Source organism: Stegodyphus dumicola, chromosome 10 (assembly GCF_044657685.1).
Source record: "Stegodyphus dumicola isolate Sdum_Otavi_A_Nest chromosome 10, ASM4465768v1".
Taxonomy (NCBI): Eukaryota; Metazoa; Arthropoda; class Arachnida; order Araneae; family Eresidae; genus Stegodyphus; species Stegodyphus dumicola.
The window spans coordinates 99,435,953-99,459,969 of record NC_140777.1 but is presented as its reverse complement, the minus strand read 5'-3'; the positions used below and the strand labels follow the sequence as shown (position 1 = coordinate 99,459,969).

Below are 24,017 nucleotides of genomic sequence, written 5' to 3'. Positions count from 1 at the left end.
AATAATTTACATGCAAAATGTTCTCTTCATATGTTTGGTAAGTACTCTCTGCACGTATGTGTTAAACCATTGTTATGTAGTTGCCATTATATATGCAGCACTTCAACTTGAACCTGTCAGAAATTTTTTTTTTTTAATGATTCTCATCCTTGACGTTTGTAGCAATATGTGCTCAAAATACTGAGTGGAAGGGTGTGTTCTGAGATTTTTTTAGTCCAAAGGGATTTGAATCCCGAAGGACTATTAGTTTCGTTTTGGCATTTTGCGTCGGACGGATAAATGTCGGTTCACTTTTCAAACTGTTGCCATAAAATGTTAGAGTCCTGCATTATATTTGAAGAAATTAAATAATGAAAATCTGCGTAAATGTATGTATATTTCTCACATTGTCATAAAATAACGGTACATAGAGTCATCGAATTTTGAATAACGTAATCCTCCAACGAATATGAGCATGTGGAAGACCAAATTTGAAATTTGAAATTTGTTTTATGATCGATTTCCTATCTTTTAAAACTTTGACGAATTTTTGATTAACAAACTTAAGGATTTCAAAGCGAGCAATGGCAACGTTGTGCAGAAAAAACATTTTTATCTCCAGCGCGTGAGTCTCTGTATTGGAAATTCTAAAGATATGCTCGTTTTAAAACTATTTTGCGATATTGCTGTTGCACTGGATCTTATGGTTTAAGTGCGAGGAACATGATATTTAATAAAGAAAGGTAACACACAAAATGTTAAAAAACGCCCCTTTGGACGTAATTTAAAATCTGAAACATTTCAGGGTTTTTTTTTTTTTTTTTTTTTGTTTTGTTTAAGTTTCTGGGTTAATACAATTTTACTTCCTTGTAGGAAGTATTGTGATCGCGAATTTCCAGTATTATATTTCAACGGAAATATTCATTTTTACCGTTTCCGAATCCATTTGAACGATTTTTTTTTTTTTTTTTTTCCAGAATAAAGGAATAGTTTTTCCAAAACGGATTGTAAAATGGATTCAGAAGAGATTTTTTTCCGTGATGTCTATACGTATATATGTATTTCGCATAACTCAAAAACGAGTAGCCGTAGAACGTTGAAATTTTACATATGCTTCTGCTCTAAAAATCTATCTGTGCCTCTCCTGTTTTCGTAGCAATCGGCCTCACTAAACGTACATGAATATGCACACATATATATATTCCCTCTGTAACTCGGCTCGTTGAGCTCAAATTTTTCATTCTTATATGTTGGTAAATTGTGTATTTCGTGTATAAAAGTGTTTGAATTATGTTTGTCTTATGTTCTCGTTAAGCTTTTTATGCCCTTTAGTTAATATGCATGCAATAATTGTAGAATTATCAACAGTTCAAAAGTTTTTAAGTGGCGCTACGCCGCCATTTGTTTACATTTGAAACTCTTAGTAGTCTAGTCTTAGTATAATGGATTAAATCAGTTGGTGCATCAACTTGAGTGTCCTTTTGCCGAGTGGGACCAAAAGTTAACTTATTTTTACAATAATTTAACAATTTTGTGCACCGGAAATTTTGTCTTCCTGCCCGCTGGCCGAATTGCTTGTTAACTCTAATTTTAATTGAAAAAATTGTTTTTCACTGTAAAGTTTTTCTGTATTTTACAATTTTTAATGAAGTTGCTTTGAGCTTTTAATTATTTTTGCCTTGCCGCAAACTGAGGACTGAATTAATTGAATGAGAAATGTATCTGTAATTAAATTCGACGAAATAAATTTAGATGATGCACAGCAAAAATGTGTATAATTTAACCGGCGGTACAAGGAAGTCGTATGATTTCTATATCGGATATTTTATTATATAAAATATTAGCAAATTATTCTGTATGAAAGTTCTTTTCGGTGCCACTTTGGACCTATATTAGTTCCATCTGCAACATATTATGTTTATAAATCATTTAAGTTGCAGTGAATCTAAAAACAATTTTACCATTATATATATTCCAAAACCTAGCTTTTTCTTTCCTTGAAATTCATTATCGATATTTTTCTTGTCTCTTTAGAAAGGATAGGAAAATTGATAACTTCTTAAGTTGCCTCTTAACCTCTTTCTTAAGTTGCCTTAAGTTGTAACTTTTCTTATGTTCTTAACTCATGCACGAATGCTTAAACAATGCTTGTATACCTTATTAATAAACTGGTACTCTCCTTGCAGTTTCACTCTTTTGAGGGGTAGACAGTAATTTCGTCTGCTAGATACATATTGTGATAGCTACTAAAAAGACACGGTAAATCCTTTTCATGCTTAAATGATTAAAAGTCAATTTCTGCATTTCTGCAATATATATATATATATATATATATATAGCTGTGCGCGTGTAAGAAGATTAAAAATATGTAAATCAGCTTTGTAATGTAATTTCGCAATGGCCTCTTAATTCCCCCTCTTTATTCTAAAAAAAAAAATTAATAAGATTTCTGAGCTGCGTTATTTATAGATAAATCTATGCCAGAGCTTGCGTAACGCTAATGACGTAGTTGATTTGAAACCTAAACTCTGAGAACTGAAACCTTTCTAACCAAAACCCATCTCGTAACAGACTGCCATACTGGATAAATGCGCACTTTAGCTTCTCTCTGTGTGCTGGTTGTACGCAATTTTGCTGTTCTCTCTTCCTATCGCAACTGTATCAAAAATGTAAATGTTCTGGAAAGAGGCATGATTAGGGTGTCAAGTGAATTGTAGCCACAAAAGTCAATTTAAATAAAAATATAATTAATCCGTCTCGACTGCCAAGTTTCCTAGTCCTTAAGGATTTAACTTTTCTACGCAATCAGAATTCTTCCTCTTCAATATGGATGTACTACGTTATGTGAATTCTGCGTGCTACGCGGTCAACCATTGCTACTACGTCTTTTTCTGTTTTTTTTTCTTTTTTTCTATTATATATATTAAGTAATGAAAATATTTATTTTTCCAGTTTGTTCTGCTATGAATTCTTTCTTTAATTGGATTTATTTTGATACTGTGATAAACCTCTTATACACGGTTGCAGTTATTATATTATAGAGGAATTGCCTTGCTTTTCCAATTTAATTTTAAATTTAGATGTTTTAAGTTTATATATAAATTTTATAGACAGATTAGAACCCATTTTACACAAAGATCCCCTCCCCCCCCCAAAAAAATCAGTGCCAATAAATTTCAAAATCTGCTATAAATATGCAGGATATTTTGAAATTTATTGCTATTAAATTTCCTTTTTTTGGGTCTTCGTGTAAAATGGGTTCTAAAAGAAGCCTGCCAGTCATAATCGATTTTACTATTTCTTTTTATTCTCGTTGACAAACATTATTAAGACAACACAGATAACCTGGGGCAATAAGTGTCTGTTCTTGAAAAACTACATCGGTACCGTTTTCAGTTTTTAAATGCTATTGAAGAAAACGGGATATTGGCAGCAGAGAAGCGATGAAGCGAATCATACCTCTCGATGCAGTGATAGAGGGGTTACGTAGGTTTTGTTGCGACTTCTGAACGCAGGAAGAGCAGCGGTTGCATCTGATTGATGAAGATAAAACATTTCACAAATAATGTTGCTCTGAGGTAAAGTGAGATACTTGTTGAACCCAGCTAACATTAGAAATGCTTTCAGTCCTTTTGAAAATAAAGCAATGGCTTATGATAGAAATAATAAAGTTAGATTTAATTTTTTTATCAACCTCATGTTAAGCTAATGCAAAATAAAAATTTTGGAGAAATAATAAATTGATTAATGATTTTATTTACTGTGCGCAGCAGCGCAATAAATAACAATTTCATTCAATAATGTTTTTTCCAAGGTAAAAATGTATGTTTGTACATATAATATTTATAATATACTTTATTTTAAAGTACTGAGGTTTGACGGTAATGGGTAAAAGCACTTTGAAAAATTTCATTACTGTGCTAAAGAGTTAATTAAATCGATGAAGCTAGAGGTCGAAAAGAATTTTTATATGACCTATATAAATTCTTCACTATGGCAGATGTCTGGAATCTTCGAACAGCTTTTGTGTTTTTTCAGATCTAGACTATATAAGAAATTTCGAAGTTTAACGAGAACATATTACACATTCTTCGGCTCAGCTATTAAAAAAAATTCAGTTCAATCCACACGCCATTAAATGTCAAAAGCGAAAATGCTGAAGACTGTCCATAGCATTCACCTAAAATTCCTACCAAACAAAATGAGAATTAGGAACATGAAAACTGAAGTGCTGCATTCGCCCCTTTCCCTGTTTAAAAATTATAGTAAAACAACAAATATTCAGACTAACTGGAGCTACAGCTCATCCGCATATTCAGGCAATTTCAAATAAGTAGTCTTTTTTTTTATTCCCCTGGTAGCTCGTACCTATTTCATGTAATCCAAACGAAGGTTTTTTTTTTCTCCTGTTGTTGTCACTCACAGTATTTTCAACAAAGATATTTTAGTTATAAAAATCTCCAAACCAAAATACAAAACATTTTTTTCGTCAAAATTATGAAATTTTTATTTGCCTAAACATACAACCTTTTTTTTTTTTTTAATTTCAATATAGATTTTGAAATATAGTCATTAGAACGTAATAGCATTTTCATCAATTTTTATAAAGGCGTATATGGCCTCGGCCTTCAGTGCCGAATAATGCGGCCTGCCTCGTGCAACCGAAAAATGAAAATTCATGCGAAGCTGAATTTGAAAATCCAAGCTGGTCGGATAATTTTAAATGGACGTCTACTAACTTGAATGAAATCGTAAACCTTTAAGGTCAAAAGCTACTAACAGATACGATATTTCAAAAAACACTCTCTTATAATTTAGTTGTTTTTAATTGACGGTAGACTGGTTTATACCCTTGATAAGTCGATTAATTTGCGATTAATGACAACAGCTACCTTTTCATTACTTAAAAAGTTTTACTTTTGATTCTGGTATTTTTGCGCCTAAAGATTTTTCTTTGCAGATTTTTGTGTACTTAAAGCATAGGAGGTCTTTAAAATACTAAATTAAAATTCTAATTAAAATACTGACAATTTTTTTTCTTTGGTGGTTTTAAATTGAATTTCTGTATCGTTTTGGGGAGGGGGTTTGCGAGATACATATATATATATACGTACATACAGGGTAACGAAAAAAATCCCTTGTGGATCCATTTTAAATACATTTCACAATACATTTTTGGAAAAAATAATTCTTTATTCTGTTTGTACGTACAGCTGTTAGGAGGGGGAGGGGGAAACGCCTAAATGGATTCGAGGGCGGTCAGAATAGATATTTTCGTTGAAATATGATACCCGAAACTGTTCGCGATTACAATACTTTCTTTACTTAGTACAAGAAAGTAAAAAGATGTGCTTATTAAGTAATTACTCAGTGTTATAAGCACTCATAAGTAATTACTCAGTGTTATACGTTATTATTACTTGCAGTGTAGGCCGAAATAGGAACAAATGGGGAAACATTTTGGTCGTTTGAATTTTTGGGGCAATTCCTTGTCAAATCCGTTTTAATTTTTAATCAAAATAACGTTTCATGTTTCGAGCAGTAAAATGTTATACCTTTCGAACCTTTTGCTTTACAGTATACTTAAATAATGTTTAGCGGCAATTTAACATGAAAAGAATTTTTTTTCGAATCATTTAGTTCATTTCTACAAAGCAACAATGCCCTTTATTTTTGCCTTTTTTTCCGTTGTTTCATTTTATTTCTCTTATATCAGAGTTACTAAAACTTTATATAAATACATATCTGAAGCACTAAAGTAACCATAAAAATGCAGAGAGCAGTTTTAAATTTAGAAACGTAATTTTACTTTTGAGGCTGATAGACAATAAATCTTAAGATATACATTTTCCGAAAAAATGAAAAACGTGCATGATAAATTGCTTAAATAATGAAATGCACATACTAAATTAATGAACTCCGAAGTAGTATACTGAAAAATCATCGTGCGTTTAGGTTAAAATGGAGTAACATTCTACTGTGTTAAAACAATTTATTGATGTAAATCAAACATTTAATATATTCTTTATATACTCAGAGATATCCAAGATGTTCATCCGTTTACAGATGATAATGAAACAATAATTATTCCTTATAAATACAAATATTACAAAAATTCTTGGGCAGCTTTTACATTATGAAGTTATTACTTTTTGTACTAAAGGAATTTGTATTTACATCGAAAATTTACTCGAACTACATTATTTTCACAGTTTTAAGTTAGAAAAGAAACTTTTTATACTTTAATGAATTTTAATACTGTGCCTTAAAAGCCATAGCAATATTTATTCTACTCGCATCAAAAGGGATGCTGACCTATAATTACCAATTCTGGGTTAATTCCTCGTCATTTAAAAATTGTAATTATTCCAATTGTATTATGCGTAAGTAAATATTAATTACGTGGCTTTTAAAAGAGCGGGCAACACACAACGGCATTTGAGGAATATTGCCGAACAGCCGACAGGTGCTTAGCTTATGCCAAAACTGGATATCATCGGTGATTGTAATCTAGAATTTCGCCTAGGTGACTCCTATAAGTACTTTTTTAATGTGTATAATTAACGCTTGTCCGTTAATGTGTCGCTATTTGACAAACACTTAAGCTAGTCTCTGGATGCATTGATTCATTCAAGTTCATATCTCCTTAAAAATAAATGATTTAGTGTATTGTTTTATATTTATATCACCAGAAAACTTAAAACGGTAAATAACTTGATAAAAAGCTTCGAAGAGCAAGCTATCAGAATAGCTACAGTTCTACTGTACATTAATTGATAGCTCTAAAGTTGGCACTCAGTTAACCTTCTGTAACATGTTAACAAAAGTATGTTACATTATTATTTGTATTAATTTAACAGCAAACTTTGTATTAAAAGAAATATTCTCGTAAGCCCAAGAAAAAAGGAATTAGAATTTTTTTCATAAAACTTTTACTGCATATTTATGAATATTTTATTTGAGCAATTACAAAATTATAGTAGTACTATTCCTCAGATTTAGACCAAGTAGTTGCGAAGGTGAACGTCATTGCAAGTTTAAAGCGGAAAATGAGATTATTTTATTACAATCAGGAAGGTTATTCGCCGTTAGGCTTCTTTTAACTTAAAACGTCCAAAAAATTGGTGACACATTTTTTTTAAAACTTTAGCCAATTTTTATTGGTTAAGAACGTAATAAAAAATTTGGTTCTTATACGGAATAATTACCAACTGGATGTAGTCAAAGAAGACATAATTTTTGGCAGAAACAAACATTTCTACTACTCAGCATTACTTTTAAATTAGTGCAACATTAAAATTCAGTAGATACACGTTTCAAATAAAAACACAATCCCTAAAAGTAATTGAGAAAATAACAGTAAATCAGAAAAAAGCAGTACTTTTGGCAACATTAGTTATATAGCATACCGAAAACGAAGTAAACCGATCAGTACAAGTTAGTTTTGAAACCAGTAGGGAAATATCAGACTTCATATTCTTCTATTTATAAATTTCGTAGGCGTACAACATGAAGACTATCTCAAAATAACTTAGATATACTTTAGCAGCGAAAATTGTCTCTTGATGTAAGTGCAGTCGTTTGAGGTTTCTACTTCTTGTTGATGTACCTTTATATAAATATATATCTGCCTCACTAAAGTAACCATAAAAATGCAGAGAACAGTTTTAAATTTATAAACGTAATTTTACTTTTGAGGCTGATAGACAATAAATCTTAGGATATACATTTTCCGAAAAAATGAAAAACGTGCGTGATAAATTGCTAAAATAATGAAATGCACATACTAAATTAATGAACTCCGAAGTAGTATACTGAAATCATCGTGCGTTTAGGTTAAAATGGTTTTTAAATCAAACAGTATTCATGAAATAAACGCCTTGAAGATTGGAATTAAATACGAGCAAACCAAATGTAAGATGGAATACATCTTAAACTATTTAAAGTTAAAGATACGTTAACTAATGTAGGGATATTTGCTATAGACATATATACTTACATTTGCGTTTCTTTCTACAAACGATAAATGAAAGATTTATTGTTCAATGAACATGATATACAGGTGTTTTTCTCTAGATATTAGTTGCGAAGTTTGAATTTATTTAATTGCTTGTTATAAGAAAAAGAAAATACCTGGTGTTGCCAGAATTATGTGGGAACTGTCTTTTAACGCTGCAGACGAATACCTTGTTAGGATATCTAATGGGCAATTGTCTGGTGACACATCAAACTAAGCAAATTACCACGAGTTGCCATTGCTGTTCTAAGTTTCATTTCCTCCTCTTCCAATTCATCTAACTTAATTAACAGCTGTAGTTTATCCATGTCTAGTTCAGCTCGACGTATTTCTTCCCATCCTACATGTTTTAAACAGTTTTTCTTAAGATGACCACAGAATTTTCGAGAATGGCTTTCTGAATCCGTTAGATTAAGCAATGGGTATCCACATATTTTATCTGCAGATGTAGATTCTTTGAAGTGCAACGGACAAAGTACGCGCAGCTGCTTGCAATAAACTTTACGTGATACTTTGTGATTGCAGAAGATATTCCAGTGCATGTCATTGGACGGTGAAGTTGTACTAATTAACTGGAGTCGTCTTTCCTTTCGCCTATAGCAGTTTTCCATATGTTTAATTGCTACATTTATTAATATTTCTCTACCACATATTTTGCAATAAATCGTGGAAGTACTACTTTCATCGTCAGAATCTACTGTGATCTCCATATCTGCCAAAGTTTTAGGTTTTTGAATAAAGTTAATGAAATGAGTAATTTTTTCTTCAACTGCTTCTAAATCACTTTCAATAGAGCGCTTCTTTTTGCGTATTTCGACCAGCTGTCTTCTATTTAGTTCATCAGCAGAGCTTGGTATTATTTTCCACTGTTCAATTCGCTGAGGAAGAATGGTTAGAATTCGGTTGGTGGCCAGTTTCATTCCGCAACTATCGCTGCAATACTTAGAATGCTTTCGTGCACCTTTAACACAACCTGGTCCATAACACTGCATTGACCTGTTATCTGTTGCCATTTGTTTAATTTTTGGAAGGTTGATTTCTTTATCAACTGTTATCATTTCTTTTTGTGATGCTTTTTTGATATTTTCACTAGCAGCCATCTCTGCTGTTTTCTCTATAGTGTTAACGTCATAAATTCTGCTTCCAAAGATCATTGATGAATTAGAATGAGCCCTTAGCATGCTTGATAGTTGGGTAGATTTCATAATTTCAGTACTTAATTCCTTCATATCATCCATTTTCGTTTTTAAAGGCTAATTTAACACTTTTATTTGTGGTTCTTGAATTACGTCGGGTTTGCTTTGGGGTATTCTGAAAACCGAAAGCTATTTTCTTCCTTTGTTTTTAATCTTCCTATTCCGACTGGGCATATTTCAACGTTTAAATCACGTTTATTGCTCCTAGAACTTTTACACTTTTCATCTTTTATAGATGAAATCCGCAACTTGTATGTATCGCTAAATAGTTCATCAGTACTTTCTCAGATTCGCAACAAACTTTCATTATCAGGGAATTACGATTGCAGTGCCATCTGTTGAATGACAAAAATAATGCACTTGTCTTTCATTTCCTGTTTTTGAAAATTCAACCTTTCAACCTTATTAACGTTTTCTTTCAGCGTTCTGATTGGGTGACAGGTTAAGCAGATGTTCTCAGGAAAAAGAAAGTATGTATGTGTGTGGGGGGGGGAGGATTCATCCAAGGTGCTGCAGTTTAATCCAACGAGATATATACTGTTATATGAAGTCATTGGTTTAATCCCGATAGCCGCGACCATAAGCACAAACACGCATGCACCAGTCGGAGTGATTTATTCACGATGTGCTAGGGTGGATGGAGCGGAAATTACGTACGGCTTTTTCTTCTTTTATTCCTATTTTAATTGCGTTCAAAGAGCGCAGACTTAAGAAGGCAGAAAATCACTTTTAAGCAATCTAATATGCTGATCATCAAGACAGAAAAGAAATACGCCAAAGTAAAACATAAAATTAACAAAACAACAGCTGTATGTAGTCAACCAAATCTACCCCAAAGTTTGTTGCTTTGTTAATTTATATTTATTTTACGCTGATCATTATTTGTAATTGTTTACATTGTATTTAATTTTGCGATTTTATTTATATGCTGGCAAAAATACGAGTTTTTTCATAACGTAATTTTTCTATGTATACATAATTTTATGATAAAGAATTACTATTATTATATAATAATTTTTATTATAACTATTTAATTATATTTTATTGTATAATTTTCATTGATATATTATTTCAATGAGTTCAAACATAATTTTTATAATAATTTTATGATAAGAAATAACTGTTATAATCATATTACAATTGTCATATATTTTTGTGTTCACCAGCGGCCGAGCGGTAAAGTCGCTGAACACTGGTAGTTCGGTCCGAGGTTCGAATCCCGCGAACAGGCTGCCTGCATGGGTGTTTTCGTGGTTTTCTCCATGTGTAACGTGTATACGAGCCAGTTTCCCTTAGAAAGTCCTCCACGAAGGCATTCCTCCCCTTAGGCAGATAGCCCTAGTGTGCTTTGCCGTAATTAAATACACCACACCATCATATATTTTTGTTTATCTTTGAGCTAAAATGTATGTACACTGCGAAAAAAAGGGGGGGGACAGTTCTATATCTCCCGTTTTACTGGGCCAATTGACGAAATTCAAATTGCGTTTCTCATGTCCCGAAAGCGCGACTTAGGCTATATATTAGATGTATGTATAATCATTGTTCTTATATAGGTATTTTGACTCGAAATCGCACTTTTTCTGAAATGATAATCCAATTTTTTCCGTATTTCGATTCTACGACCCAAATTATGCCTAAATATTAAATTTTGTAAAATTTGGTGTGAAATTAACGGAGAAATTTAAAAATTTATCTTGGCGCATTTTTTTCCAGTTTGCGCCAAGAATAATTCTCTTAGCGAACTTCTTAATTTATAGCAATCTATTTTCCCTTTTTTTTTTTTTTTTTTTTTTTTTTTTTTCTCATTGTAACACTAGCGGGAAAAGGGTCATTATCGCTTATAGCGAATAGGCCAAATTTCAAAATGCGCCAATATGTAAATTCATGTCTATCTTAGAAAAGTTTGAATAAAAAACTAATTTTTTGCAAGTGTGACAAAAAATACATCTACTTTAAGATAATGTTAAAAATTTTAGTTATAATACAAAAATGTTTTTGAAAAATTTATAAAAAATGTTTAAAAATACAAATTTAAAAAATAAATCATAAAAAAATGTACGAATCATATTTGGATTAAGCTTAAATTTTGAATTCTGTAAGAAGGAATCAAGTAAATGTAATAAAAAAAGAGTTATTAATAAATATACACTATTTAAAAGTGAAATTGCAACACCAAGAAAGAATTCGCGTAACGTCATGCAAATTGCAGGAGCGAGAGCTGTGAGGTGGATATGCAAATGATAAAAATTATGCACGCATTGGATCACGTGCTACGCATATGCGGGCTTTAAAGTTCAGCCACTTTCCCTTCTCTAAAACAGCATCTGAGGGTTTACGGAGCATTGGAAACTTTAGAAGAAGCATAGAAAATGCCTCTGAGACATCGGCGAGCTCAGTACCATCAGTTAACGACCGGGGAAAGTGACCATATTATCGAAATCCATGATTTTGGTTTGTCGCTGTGCAGAGTAGTCACTCGTGTTGGGCACAACATGAGTACCATCCAACGTTGTGTCACACGATGGATTCAGAAAGGTGTACGTGTACGTCGAAGAGGAAGTGGTACGCACAGGTGCACGTCAGAGCGCACAGACCAGCGTATTCGGCGGTCAACTATTGAAGACCCTTTCTCCACGTCACGTAACATCCGAAGAAGCCGGTTGCCTTTCGGAGCAGGTGGATCTGTGTCCACCCAAACTATACGCAAGAGACTGCATGAAGTACACTTACGTTCACGGGTACCAGCTACAGGGCTACCCCTGACTGCTGAACACAAGACTGGACGCCGTGTCATCGTCATAGTGCGTGGACCATCGAATTACATCGGGTTTTGTTCACGGATGAATCTCTGTCTGTGGAGGAATGACGGCCGTCAACGGATATGGCGGCGACCCGGAGAACGCTACGAAACAGCCCATTTCGCCGAGCGTCATACCGGTCCTGTATCGGAAATTATGGTTTGAGGTGGTATAATGTTTGATCACAAGACGCCCCTGGTACACATTAACGGCAGTTTGACCGCTACGTCATGCAAGTTGTAGAGCCTGCTGTTCTGCCCTGGTTGCAGGACGCCGCCCCCCCCACACGGTATTCCAGCAAGACAATGCCAAGCGGCATGTCTCACGGCATACTCTTAACAGCCTGACCGGATTTGACATCCTACCCCAGCCGGCAGCCGCTCCAGATCTGAATCTCATCGAACACCTGTAGAATGTTATTCAACGTGACATTAACCGAGGACCACGACCGGAAACCCTGAATCTGCGTACAGCAGTAAATGTAGCTTGCAAAGGCTACCTCAGGCAGCCATCAATGAACTCATAGCATGCTCGCCAGATTGCGGCCTGTATCACTGCCCGAGGTAGGCACATTAGGTACTGAATAAATTGGTTTATATTGATTTTATGTGTCTTTTTATTTTAATCATTTGCTTATTGATCTTACAACTCTCGATATTGCGATTTGCATGACGCTACGAGCATTCTTTCTTAGTGTTGCAATTTCACTTTTGAGGAATGTATATCAAATTCAGTTAACACTGAGGAGCTAAAATTTTGCGAGCTAATATTTTAAAAACTACTCCTGCGATTTTTACAAAACTTGGCATTTTGGCATAATTTGAGTTGTAGAATCGAAATATGGAAAAAAAGTTGCATGCCATTTCAGAAAGAGTCCGATTTTGTGTCAAAATACCTATATTACAACAATGCTATATATATAAATTTAATACATATCCTAAGTCGCCCTTTCGAGACATGAAAAACGCAAGTTGAATTTCGTCAATCGGCCCTGTAGAACGAGAGATAATAGATCTATTCCTTTCTTTTTAGCAGTGTACATTAATACACACTGTAAAAAGAAATTTCTTAACAATTAGGTATAATAATTGTACGATAATAAATTATTATTGTAGTTTAATAATAATAATTATCTTATAATATTTTTTCCGCTAAAATGTATGCTTTATTATGCATTCGAGAGAGGGGAAGAAATTTATTTTAGAAAAAGAGAAAAAAACTCTTGCATAAAAAGTCGCAATATTGACAAATGTCACGTTAAATCTACTACAATTAGGGTAGATCCTCCCAGATTGTTGGAAACGGTTAGGGTAGATCCTCCCAGATTGTTGTGTTAACCTATATATATATTTTTTAAAACTGCAGAAAGAATCTGATATATATAAAGAATCTGATATTTGACTTCTGTATAGTTCCCGTATTTTAAATTATCTTGCTTTTAAAAGTAAGCAATGAAATATACACTGTTCACGTAAAATTTATGTATTATGGAAAAAATGTCAATCAATATTTTTAGTTTCTAGGGTTGCAAATAAATGTGAATCTTCGAATTTCTGCTACGGATATGAAACAAAGACGCGAAAGACAACTGACGATCGGATCACCCGATGACCAGGAACTTTCCGTTATTCGGTAGTAAATTCTCTTTACGGCTAACTCTCATGTGAGCCTCTACCCCTGCGGCACGTATAATTAACATCTCATCTGGACGATTCTAAATGTTTCGCAGAATGTCAGCAAGGTTGCGTTTGCCATGATCGAACTATAACAAACAATGTGTAATTTCCTAACTTGAATATCTGAAATTTTTTGCAGTGATGCCATTCCATTTGTTTAAAATATTGCTTATGCTTGGAACTGAAATATCTGTCTCTCTCTCTTTCTGTGAATTATAAATTCTATACTAGCATTCTGTTATTCGCTATCAAAAATCAATTTTATTTATTATTTTTATTTTCAAATGTATTTTAAGTGAAAATTTTATGAACATTTCTTAGCATGTACGCAAAATTTATTAAACTTTCTAAATATTTTTGAGTTATAACCAAAATGCAGTCGTTAGTGCCTATGCCAGATTTTTAATGTAATAAAAATTTTGTTTGAGTTAATATTAAATAATTGAATATTAATAATATTAAATAATTTTGTTTGAGTTAATATTAAATAATGTGAATTTGACATACGGGTAATTTAATTTTTTTAATGCGTTTTGTTTCGTACGCATTATTTTCTGCAAATTAAAGAAAATGTTAAAAATTCTGAGTAGAAAAGCCACCACTATTAAAACTGTTTAATTACTTTTTTTCTGCAAATTTCACTTAATGTGTGTTATAGAAATGAAATAAGCTTTTGCTTATTAAAATTAATCTTCTGAACATGAATATGCACTTTATTTTATTGTTTTGAAGTTACAGCAAAATTCATATTACCTTTTAACATTCATAAACAGCATTTTGTTCTTAATGAGGATTCAGCATAGTTGATACAAAGAAACTAAATAAGCTTTTTCTCACTAAATTTCCTGAACGCGAATTTGCGCTTTATTTTCTGAGACTAATTCTTGTTTAGAAATTAAATAAAATTTAAAAATCAATATTTTTCTTGAACAGTTTTGTGAAGGAAAACGCAGTAGACCACAACGAAATACTAACGAATTACTGTAAGTTTATCTTGTGAAGAACGAATATTTATGTTTTTTTTCTTCAGACCTTAACAAATCTTTTAGCTTTTTTTACAACTCACTTTGCCATCATTCGATGTTCTTAACACAGTTCTACAAAGCAGAATTCCATTAATTCATGTTTTGCAATCAATCAGTGATTTATGATTTGTTTAAAGACATCAAAGTTTGTAAAACCAGTCTGTGTTGTGTCTTGTAATTCTATGTATGCTGTGATTTATGGTGAAATAGAAAATCAGAAGAAAGATGAAGATTTGGTAATAGGAGCTGCAACTACAAAAGTAGTGGAAGAACTTTCAGCAGAAGACAAAATAAGTTTTATCTTCATGTTAGAAATTACTTCTGTCCAGTATGTGATTACACACTACATAAATTTCCAGTCAACGATGAAGTGATTTTGCATGCTAAAGTTGCCGATGTTTTTGCTCTAGCAAATGCAGCTTTTTCTGATATAAGGTACTTTTTGAACAGATTTCCTGTGTTACTTCTTTTAGTCATGAAAGATGATAATATGGATATTGCAGCCGCAATTTTGCAATTTACAATTAGAAAACTTGTATGAAGTTATAAAATCAGCTAGGATTGACATCCAGTGGAGTTTAATTGGAAAACTGAAAGGTGCTGATGGAATTTTAAAATATAGTGAACTGTCTAGAATTATGCTAGCCATTTTGACAGTTCCCCATAGTAATACAGAATGTAAGAGGATTTTCAGTGTTGTTGCGAAAAGGAGGACTAAATTTAGATCTAATAGTGATGACCAGAGGCGTAGCTAAGGTTTTAAGCGCCCAGGGACACCTAAATATTTTGCGCCCCTTTCTGTGTTCCAAGAATAGAAAATAACATTTGTACATAACATAACATTTCATAACATTTGTACGAAAACTGGTTTAAAGTTTTTTTTGTTTGTTGTTTTCATAAATGATGCAAGTAATAAAAATGTTTTTTATGTGTAAGGTATTTTTGTGTTGTTTGTATTTAACAATTAGTAACTATTTAAAGTTAATTCATTATTAAAAACTATATTTTTATCATTTAAAAAGTCTTTTTTAACATTGTGAAAAATCTCCTGATTTCTTAAAAAAAGTCTCCTGATTTTTCAGTGTCATAGGCTGGCAAGTATTCTTTAAGAATTTTATGATAATTGAGCATTGGACTGCGTTGCTATTTCATGTTATATAATGCTACTGGATTAAGTTCACTTTCTTAATATTACGCATCAATTATTTTTAAAAAATCTTTTTAATTTAAATATGTGAATTGGAAGCAGAATCGTTCCTGAATAATATCTAATAACGGAAACACATTTAAATATCTACTTTGTTGTATTTAAAACTAAGTAAAAAGTCGGCTTGTACAGAGAATACTATATTCTCTGTACGAATTTAAAAAAAAGAACTATGCGTAATGAAGTTCTGACTGATGTAAACTGTGTCGCCAGATTTAAAATTATAACAACTAGAAACAAAATATCAAACTTGTCCTGTTCTTTATCAGCATCGAAGAACATTTATCCTAATGTTGAAATCATTCTGAAAATATTACCACTTTCGTAACTTTTTGAAAATTTCGGTGACTGAAGCTGCTAGACCATATGGCATGCAAATAAAATTAAATTTTGCACCTGTGTTACATATCTACCAACATATTTCGATCTAGAACCACCTGTTGATCCCTTCTGAGAATTAGCTTTTGGTGTTTTAAATGCCTTGCATAATTCTTGTCCTATATGTACTTGATATAAAATTTGAGATTTTCTTTGTAATAATAAAAATTTTATAACTTTTAGTAATATGTAGGAAAAGGAGCAGGTTTTCCTTAAAGATCATACGTTGTAGATTAATAATCTGAATATTAAAATACTGTTTTAACTTTAATATATTGATATATTTCATTAATTAATTTTTAATAATTAATTTAACTTTAATATAATAATACTTGTCTGGTCGAGCGTTTGGAATTTGAGAGAGGGTCTGTCTAGCATAATTTTCGCGGATTACAGACCAACCTATCAAGAATGTGTTATTATGTAAAATTCAAAAAATTTCGCAATTAAAAAACTTAAATTTGTACAAAAAAAATAAAATCTCGGAGAGAGGGAGAGGAAAAATCCAGCGGAATAAAAAACTTCGCGTTGGCCTTAAATATATAAATTACTGTTGAAAATGCCAATTTTATTCTACTTTAGTGTGTGTCATTTATTTATACTGCAGAATGAGTTTTTTTTTTTTTTTTTTTTTGCAAAATGATTCACCGGCTCTTCCATGAAATGTTTAGGCAGAATTGTTCATAGAATTTTTACTATGCAAACACTTGGTTTAATAACCAACTTCTGTTTTCATTTTTATTTTGTGCCTTAATTACATATATAATAATTTATATATATATATGTTAGAAATGTCTTGCGAAGTTTGCCCGAAATGTTTTGCCTGTTATGTTAACCTTAAGCTACCATTCCTATATATCACGCATTCACCTTGGCAAATGTTGCGAATTCGGGAAAGGTGGAGTTTTTTTTAATCTTCTACTTGGCCTTGCGTATTGCAGTATCTTAAGACTGCTGCCATTGAATCTTTCTGCCAACTTTAATCAGTCTGTAATTTTCTTAACAAAGTGAACGATTTGAAACTAATATTAAGCGGAATGTAAATATTCGACGTAAAGTGTGATGATCATGAGTGAAAAATACAACAATCTATTATAACATAAAGATAGCCCTAACACAGGCAACTAACGTACGCTTATTGTTGTTTGATATTTTAAACTATGCGGAACAGTTTAAGATTACTTTATCTGAATTATATTTATTCATGTAATTTTATTGAATCTCCATATAGAAAATATGTACAATACTAAAAAATAATCTTGCACTTAAAATTAACTTTGCATGGAATCTGTACTGTCTCTGAAAACTTTTTTAATTTCTATTGCGGCTGCGTAATAAATACATTCCTTAATATTAAATTTCTTTTGATTAAATGTGAACCAAAGTGTGTTTAATTTATAATATCTCTAACTGGTAACTTTTATGGAGCATTTCCGATCTTATAATAAATGAAATAATAATCTAGTATAATAAATGAAATAATAATCTAGTATAATAAATGAAATAATAATCTAGTATAATAAATAATAATCTAGTATAATAAATGAAATAATAATCTAGTATAATAAATAATAATCTAGTATAATAAATGAAATAATAATCTAGTATAATAAATGAAATAATAATCTAGTATAATAAATGAAATAATAATCTAGTATAATAAATGAAATAATAATCTAGTATAATAAATGAAAGATATCTCTAACGTCATCTGTTTCGTACTTTGTACAGAATCGTTAGGTTTTTAGCTTGATTTCCAGTATTAGAAATAATAAGGTCAGTAATAAGTGTGGAATAGTATATCGATATTTATACTTTAAATTTACTGAAATATACAGTAGCCATAGATTATTCTACTACAAAATACTAATAATTTGATAGTAATACATTCAAATCCAATTACTGTAAAAAGTCGCCAGTCATTTTTCACACTTAGGCGGGTAGATTTGTGGAAATTAAAATCTGCTATACTTCTAATATTTTTAGGAAATCTGCTCATAATATGGTAAAAGCATCCGTGAACCTCGAGAGTTACTTTCTAAAATAAGATTGAAACGTCGTTATTCTTCTCTCAAAATTGATTACAATAATATCATAGAAATCGTCATTATATAGAACAGCACTTTTCTGAGTGCTGTTTTCTTTCTAGCATTCATAAGTAGAAGGTTCCTAAGAAATTTTCCGTAAGCTGAAATGTTCTGTAACGAAGAAGCAGTTATCAGTTTATGTGAAAAAATTTATTATGTAGTTTCATCTTCCAGAATCAAATCAATAAGCCTCTGGTGGTATGAGGGAATTTTCACAAGTTGAAGATTAGTTTGGATATTATGGCAAAGCACACAAGGACTATCTGCTTGTGGGGGATGCTTTCGTGGAGGTCTTTTTAAGGGAAACTGGCTCGTATAAACGTTACACATAGGGAAAACCACGAAAATGCTCATGCAGCCAGTTCGTTTACGGGATTCGAACCTCGTACCAAACTACTCGTGTTCAGCGACTTTACCGCTCGGCCGCTGGTGGGACACAAGTTGAAGATAATGAGGATACAAAAGAAACGGGTTTATGTGAAGGTACAGACGAACAAAGATTATCTATTAACATCTTATATTTGTTTAAATTCACTTGAGTAGGCAGGCTGCCAACGAATGTATGCAATTGTTTTTCATGTCTGCATTTCTCAAGAGTAGAAAGTCGTGGTTTCTCATCTTTGAGTGGTGTAGATGACGTGAAATACAGAAGTATATTTGAATGCTTAAATCTCGCTCATTTTTATGTATAAACATATGGAACAATATGCCAAGCACTGAATATTTTACAATTCGAAATATTTACTCTGCGGAGATCATGTAAAACACAGGTTAGATTTCATTTTTACAAAAGTGTATCACTGACAGTGTTGAATTTATTTTTGTAGAAGTCTAATTTAAGAAATTGTGCAATTAGTAATGTGTGTCTGTGATTAATTGTGAAAGGCCAAATAGTAAAAGTGGTAAAGGGTTAAATACTAAAGCGCGAAGCCACCTTTTCTGTAATGTGCTGTTAAAGATATTTCTTATGACGATATGATGCAAAGAAAACTTGCACAAAACGAACAGGAAATGTTTATAGCAATAGTAAGAAAATACGAATAATATTTTAATTTCTTAATAAAATTTCTAAATACATCTTGGCTTTGTTTGAATAAAAAACTTCTTAAATCAGATTAAATCAAATAAATCAAAATTTCATAAAGGAAGATTATTTCATTTGTATTACATCAAAATATGACGGAAATTTTTAACAATGGTCTACTAAAGCTTGAAAGAATTCCAAACGTCCAACGTCTGTGATAAGCATAATTTTTAAATACATCCATTCTCTTTTACAGTCTTTGGAATTTCATATCCAAAAACGTGAAAGCATGACTTCCTGTTGCCACTTTATCGTTTCAATTTAACATAAAACTGTTGTTTTAAATGTTAAGACTACGTGTAACTTCTGATATTCTACAAGAATTCGGCGCCATGAAAGAATTCTACTTGTTGCAAGAAGGAAAACCTGCCATAAATCCCATACGAGGAAATTATTGAGAGAGAGCGTATTTTCGTAGCACGTGATGTTAGGCGCATTTCCCCGTCCAAACTTTCACAGTTCATGCATGGATCTTCACAATTTTTATTTGCTTTAAACGACAGATTTTTTTTTTCAATCAAACAATGAACAAGAATGGTTCTGAATAACGGCCGTATTCGAATGTCAAGAAGCAATCGGGAAAAATTCTGAGAAAATAATTCTGATATGTTTACGATTTTTTTTTTATATCCATTCAATATTTAAGAAAAAAAATCTCTTTTCTCTTCTGTGATGAGGAAATTTGAGTGATACAGAAATAATCGTGCAGAATAAAGGAGTGTCTTCTATATTGGATATGAGAAAGATGTACAGGAGTAACAAGTCATTTTTAAACCTTTTCTTAAAAATATAATCTATACTGTTTTAGCATAGTCGGATAATTTTCGTGTATTTTAAATATGACCTTTTCAGTATTATTGCATAATTAATTTGATAAAATATCATAAGATCTCAATCTGTAAAATATTTTCAAATGTAAAATACTATTCCCTTAAAAATATATTTATCCAATTAATAAATTTTAGCTTAAGATTAATTACCTCTTTAACATTAAAAAAAGGTTTATCAGCTTTACATTAAAATATGGTTTTTAAACGTTTAATAATCTTTTTTGAGGAATTTTCTCAAAATATATAGAACCGCTGTACTAAGTTTTTGCACCTTGATGAAAAGAAATTAAATAAATAAATTAGAATGAACTTTCAATATAAACATAATTCAGGCTTTGGCCATCCTAGCTATCATGGAGTCTAGCAGAATATGAATATCTCTGCTCTAAAGTTTACAGGAAATAATTTCACACGAACCCCACAACTCTATCGTACGTACAAACATATGTATTTTTATTTTAGCGTCGAAGGAATATCTAATAAATAAGAGGTAAAGACTGCATTGTCATTATTTATTTTAAGTTTTGTCCCGCATGAAAAATTTTGTTTGAAAGTTTAGAAAGTTTTCACAACATTTTTACCTATAGCGTAAATTGAAGTAATTTATTTAATGATTGATTGCTTGCTTTAAATAAATATCAGTGTGAAAATGCAATATTTAGCTGATCAGTAGTTTGAACAAAGTGTAAACAACAAAATCATCTTTAGATTTCGGATGCAAAATATAAATGCGAATATTTTTTCTTTGGAATAATATTATTATTGCTTATGTATGCTTTGATAAGTATTTTGTAAACGAAATTGAAAACTTATTTAAAATATTTTTCATTTTGTTAATAAAAAATTTTCATTTACTTATTTCTTTTTTTAAATCGTGCTTGTGAGCTGTCTTCAGATGGTTCATTCGATCTGCATGCATTTGAGTTTGAGAGCGTTGCTCTAGGGTGCTTGTATGCACCTCTATGTATCGTTTACTTTTTAGTCAGAAATGCATAGAACAGAAGTGAGTGAACAACATATCAGGATGTCCTCATTAGCGGCACAAGTATTGTTCTGTCGGACTACTCTATTGCAAATAAATAAAGCGAAGGTTACTTTTTTCTGGAGTACTGTTGTGATGAGATGACTTCGGATATTGAATCACTGAATCAATCTAACAGCACCTCTATAATGGAATACAGTTATGAAGGCCCGACTCACCTGCTTTATCAATGTGCTCAGGAGCACAGGTCGTGGATCTTGCGGGCAAGATCTCTCTTACCTTCATCTCTCCTTTTGCCTCGTTTCGTTCCGAGCTCGCTCTTTCCAGAGATTATGCAGATTTGAGTAAAGAGCAGTTTAGTATAAAGTTAATGAATAGCTCGTAACTGTGTGAAACCTTGGATTAACGTTTGCTGACTGTCAGTCCAGGCTGTCATTATTGCCTCGCGTTAAGACTAGAATGCCAATCTATCTTCCCTCTTTTCTCGTAAAGCATTTTTTAATTTCCCGGTTCATCATTTGGGGCATTACAGCTGTTATTTTTTACAAACATATGAATTCATGAACGTACTTTATTGGCCTTTCTTCGACAAATATGTAGTGTTTTCATCAATATTTTAACCAATACTATTTTTAAAAAATTGTTTTAAAAAAAGTAACTTTTATTTGACCGATAGAAACCACACGTTCAAATCCGTTCAAATTCGTTATTGAAAATAAAAGTAAATGGCTACAAGCGAAAAACTCATAATGGACAACCAGCCAGTTCCTTCGTACAGCTTTTAATGAGTCTGGTCCATCACTGGGGGCTATTCCGTCGTAGTTGGAAGATGGCGAAATGCAAATTGTGAAATTTTAAATGAAATGAAAATGTTAAGTTGTGAAGAAGCTGGTGAAGGGGGGATGAAGAATAAATCGGGCCGCATATTTCACAAGTGCACATCAGCGTAGCCACTGAGGGAGGGGTTTCCAAAAATGGACCAATGAGCTTCTACTGCTCTTGTGATGCTAATTCTTCATGCATGTGAGCGTATGTTATGTTTTAATTTGTATTTGTTTCGTAGTTATAAATAATACTATAGTACAAAATCTCGTAGTGCTTTCGTTTTATGAGTTTAATTAATCGCTGGCATTTCACTTTCGCGATTTTTGTCGCGCATTAATATTTGGATTGATGTTCACGGCATATTATCGCTCTCGAGAAAATGACTCAAGTTACAATTAGCCTCGAATATTATGGATTTACTAACACCTGCTGATTAAGAGAATTCAAGTGTATAGTTTTGTTTTAATTGAGCTGAGAAAGGCTGGAAGTGTTACAATGAATCTAGTGTTTTCTTGTTTCAATGCTTGCATTCTTTTTGTTTGTATTTATTTCAAATTCTTTCAGCCAGGTAGTGAAATCTTCACAGTTGCTTATATTTGATCTAACTTCGCAATGAAAATTTTCAGAAGAAATCGACGATGCTTTAATTATTTAGTACAGAAAATTGCGTGGCAGAATATTTTCAACCATCTTGTTTAAATCTTAAAGCACGCGAAAGATCATGACAGAAATATTACTGGATGCCCATTGGTCCATCCTAGAAGCCACTCCCTCGGTGGCTACGCATATGTGCATTTGTGAAATATGGGCCAAAGTGAATAAAAAAAAATTACAAAGGATAAATCGAGTCAAAGTGAAAAGCGGGAACATTTAAAGTGTGTCGAGAAAAGCAAAAATGAGATTGCTAGCATTTTTTTAACATTTAAGATATCCTCGCAGATTTAAGAATGAAAGAAGGAGCTCTAGCAGAATGCAGAAGAAAGTAATCAATTTCTTTACAACAATTTGGCAAATGATTGCATAAACAAATTCTCTGAAATACCGAAGAATTTTTGTTATTTTTGAATTTCTGTTATTAACGACATAATGTATTATAATAAACTGGTGTTTTGTCAAGTAATTGAAGTGGTACAGGTTATGAAATTTTGGGACATAGTTTGAAATTTTCGCGATTTTTAATACTTTTGCTGTACTTTTAGATTATTTCGTGTAATCCATTAATCCGTTTAGTACGTTTTTAGGGAATAATAGAAACTAATAAAATTCTACTATATACGATACTTAATTTGCCACTAGATTGTGGTCTTCAGGAAAATATGAAAAGAAAATTAGTTACAACAGAACACAAGAAAGAGAAATAATGCAGAAATGTCACCAAAATATTCGATATACTCAAACTTTATATTTAAAATCTTACCTAAAAAGTAGAATTCTGTCCCCCCCCCCAAAAAAGGGGCAGTTTGCCCAGAACGGCTATTAATTTCGTTTTGGCAATTTTCGACGTTCACTATAAAACGGCTTTTCACTTTTCAAATTGTTGCCACCAAATATAGCACTGCATTATATTTAAAGAAACTAAATAATGAAGAATTCTGTATGAATTTATGTGTGTTTTTTGCATTGTGAAAAAACAACGGTATCTAGAGACATGAAATTTTGAATAACGTTGACCTCCACTTGAGTAGGGTCATTGGAAGCCCAAGGAATTGGTTTTATTACCTATTTCATATTTTGTAAAACTTTAATGAATTTTTGATTAACAAACTCAACGATTTCAAAGCGAGCAATGTCAACGCTGGGCGGGGCAAAATAAACATTTTTATCTTTAGCGCGCGATACTGTGTTTCGGAAATTCTAAAGATATGCTCTTTTTAAATATTTTGTGATACTGCTGTTGAGTTGAATTTTATGGTTTAAGTGCGAAGAACAT

The 24,017-nt window shown here is 32.0% G+C and overlaps 2 protein-coding genes across 3 annotated transcripts in view; one reads left to right on the top strand and one right to left on the bottom strand.

Moving 5' to 3' along the window:
- LOC118185457 (sodium/potassium-transporting ATPase subunit alpha-like) overlaps positions 1-24,017 on the top strand; it is a 364,057-nt gene that overhangs the window by 158,995 nt on the left and 181,045 nt on the right. The gene's annotated exons all lie outside the window — the stretch shown is intronic.
- Positions 8,179-9,234, bottom strand: LOC118188969 (CXXC-type zinc finger protein 1-like). The gene has a single exon (XM_035359498.2). The coding sequence runs from the start codon at positions 9,232-9,234 to the stop codon at positions 8,179-8,181; it is 1,056 nt and encodes a 351-aa protein (XP_035215389.2).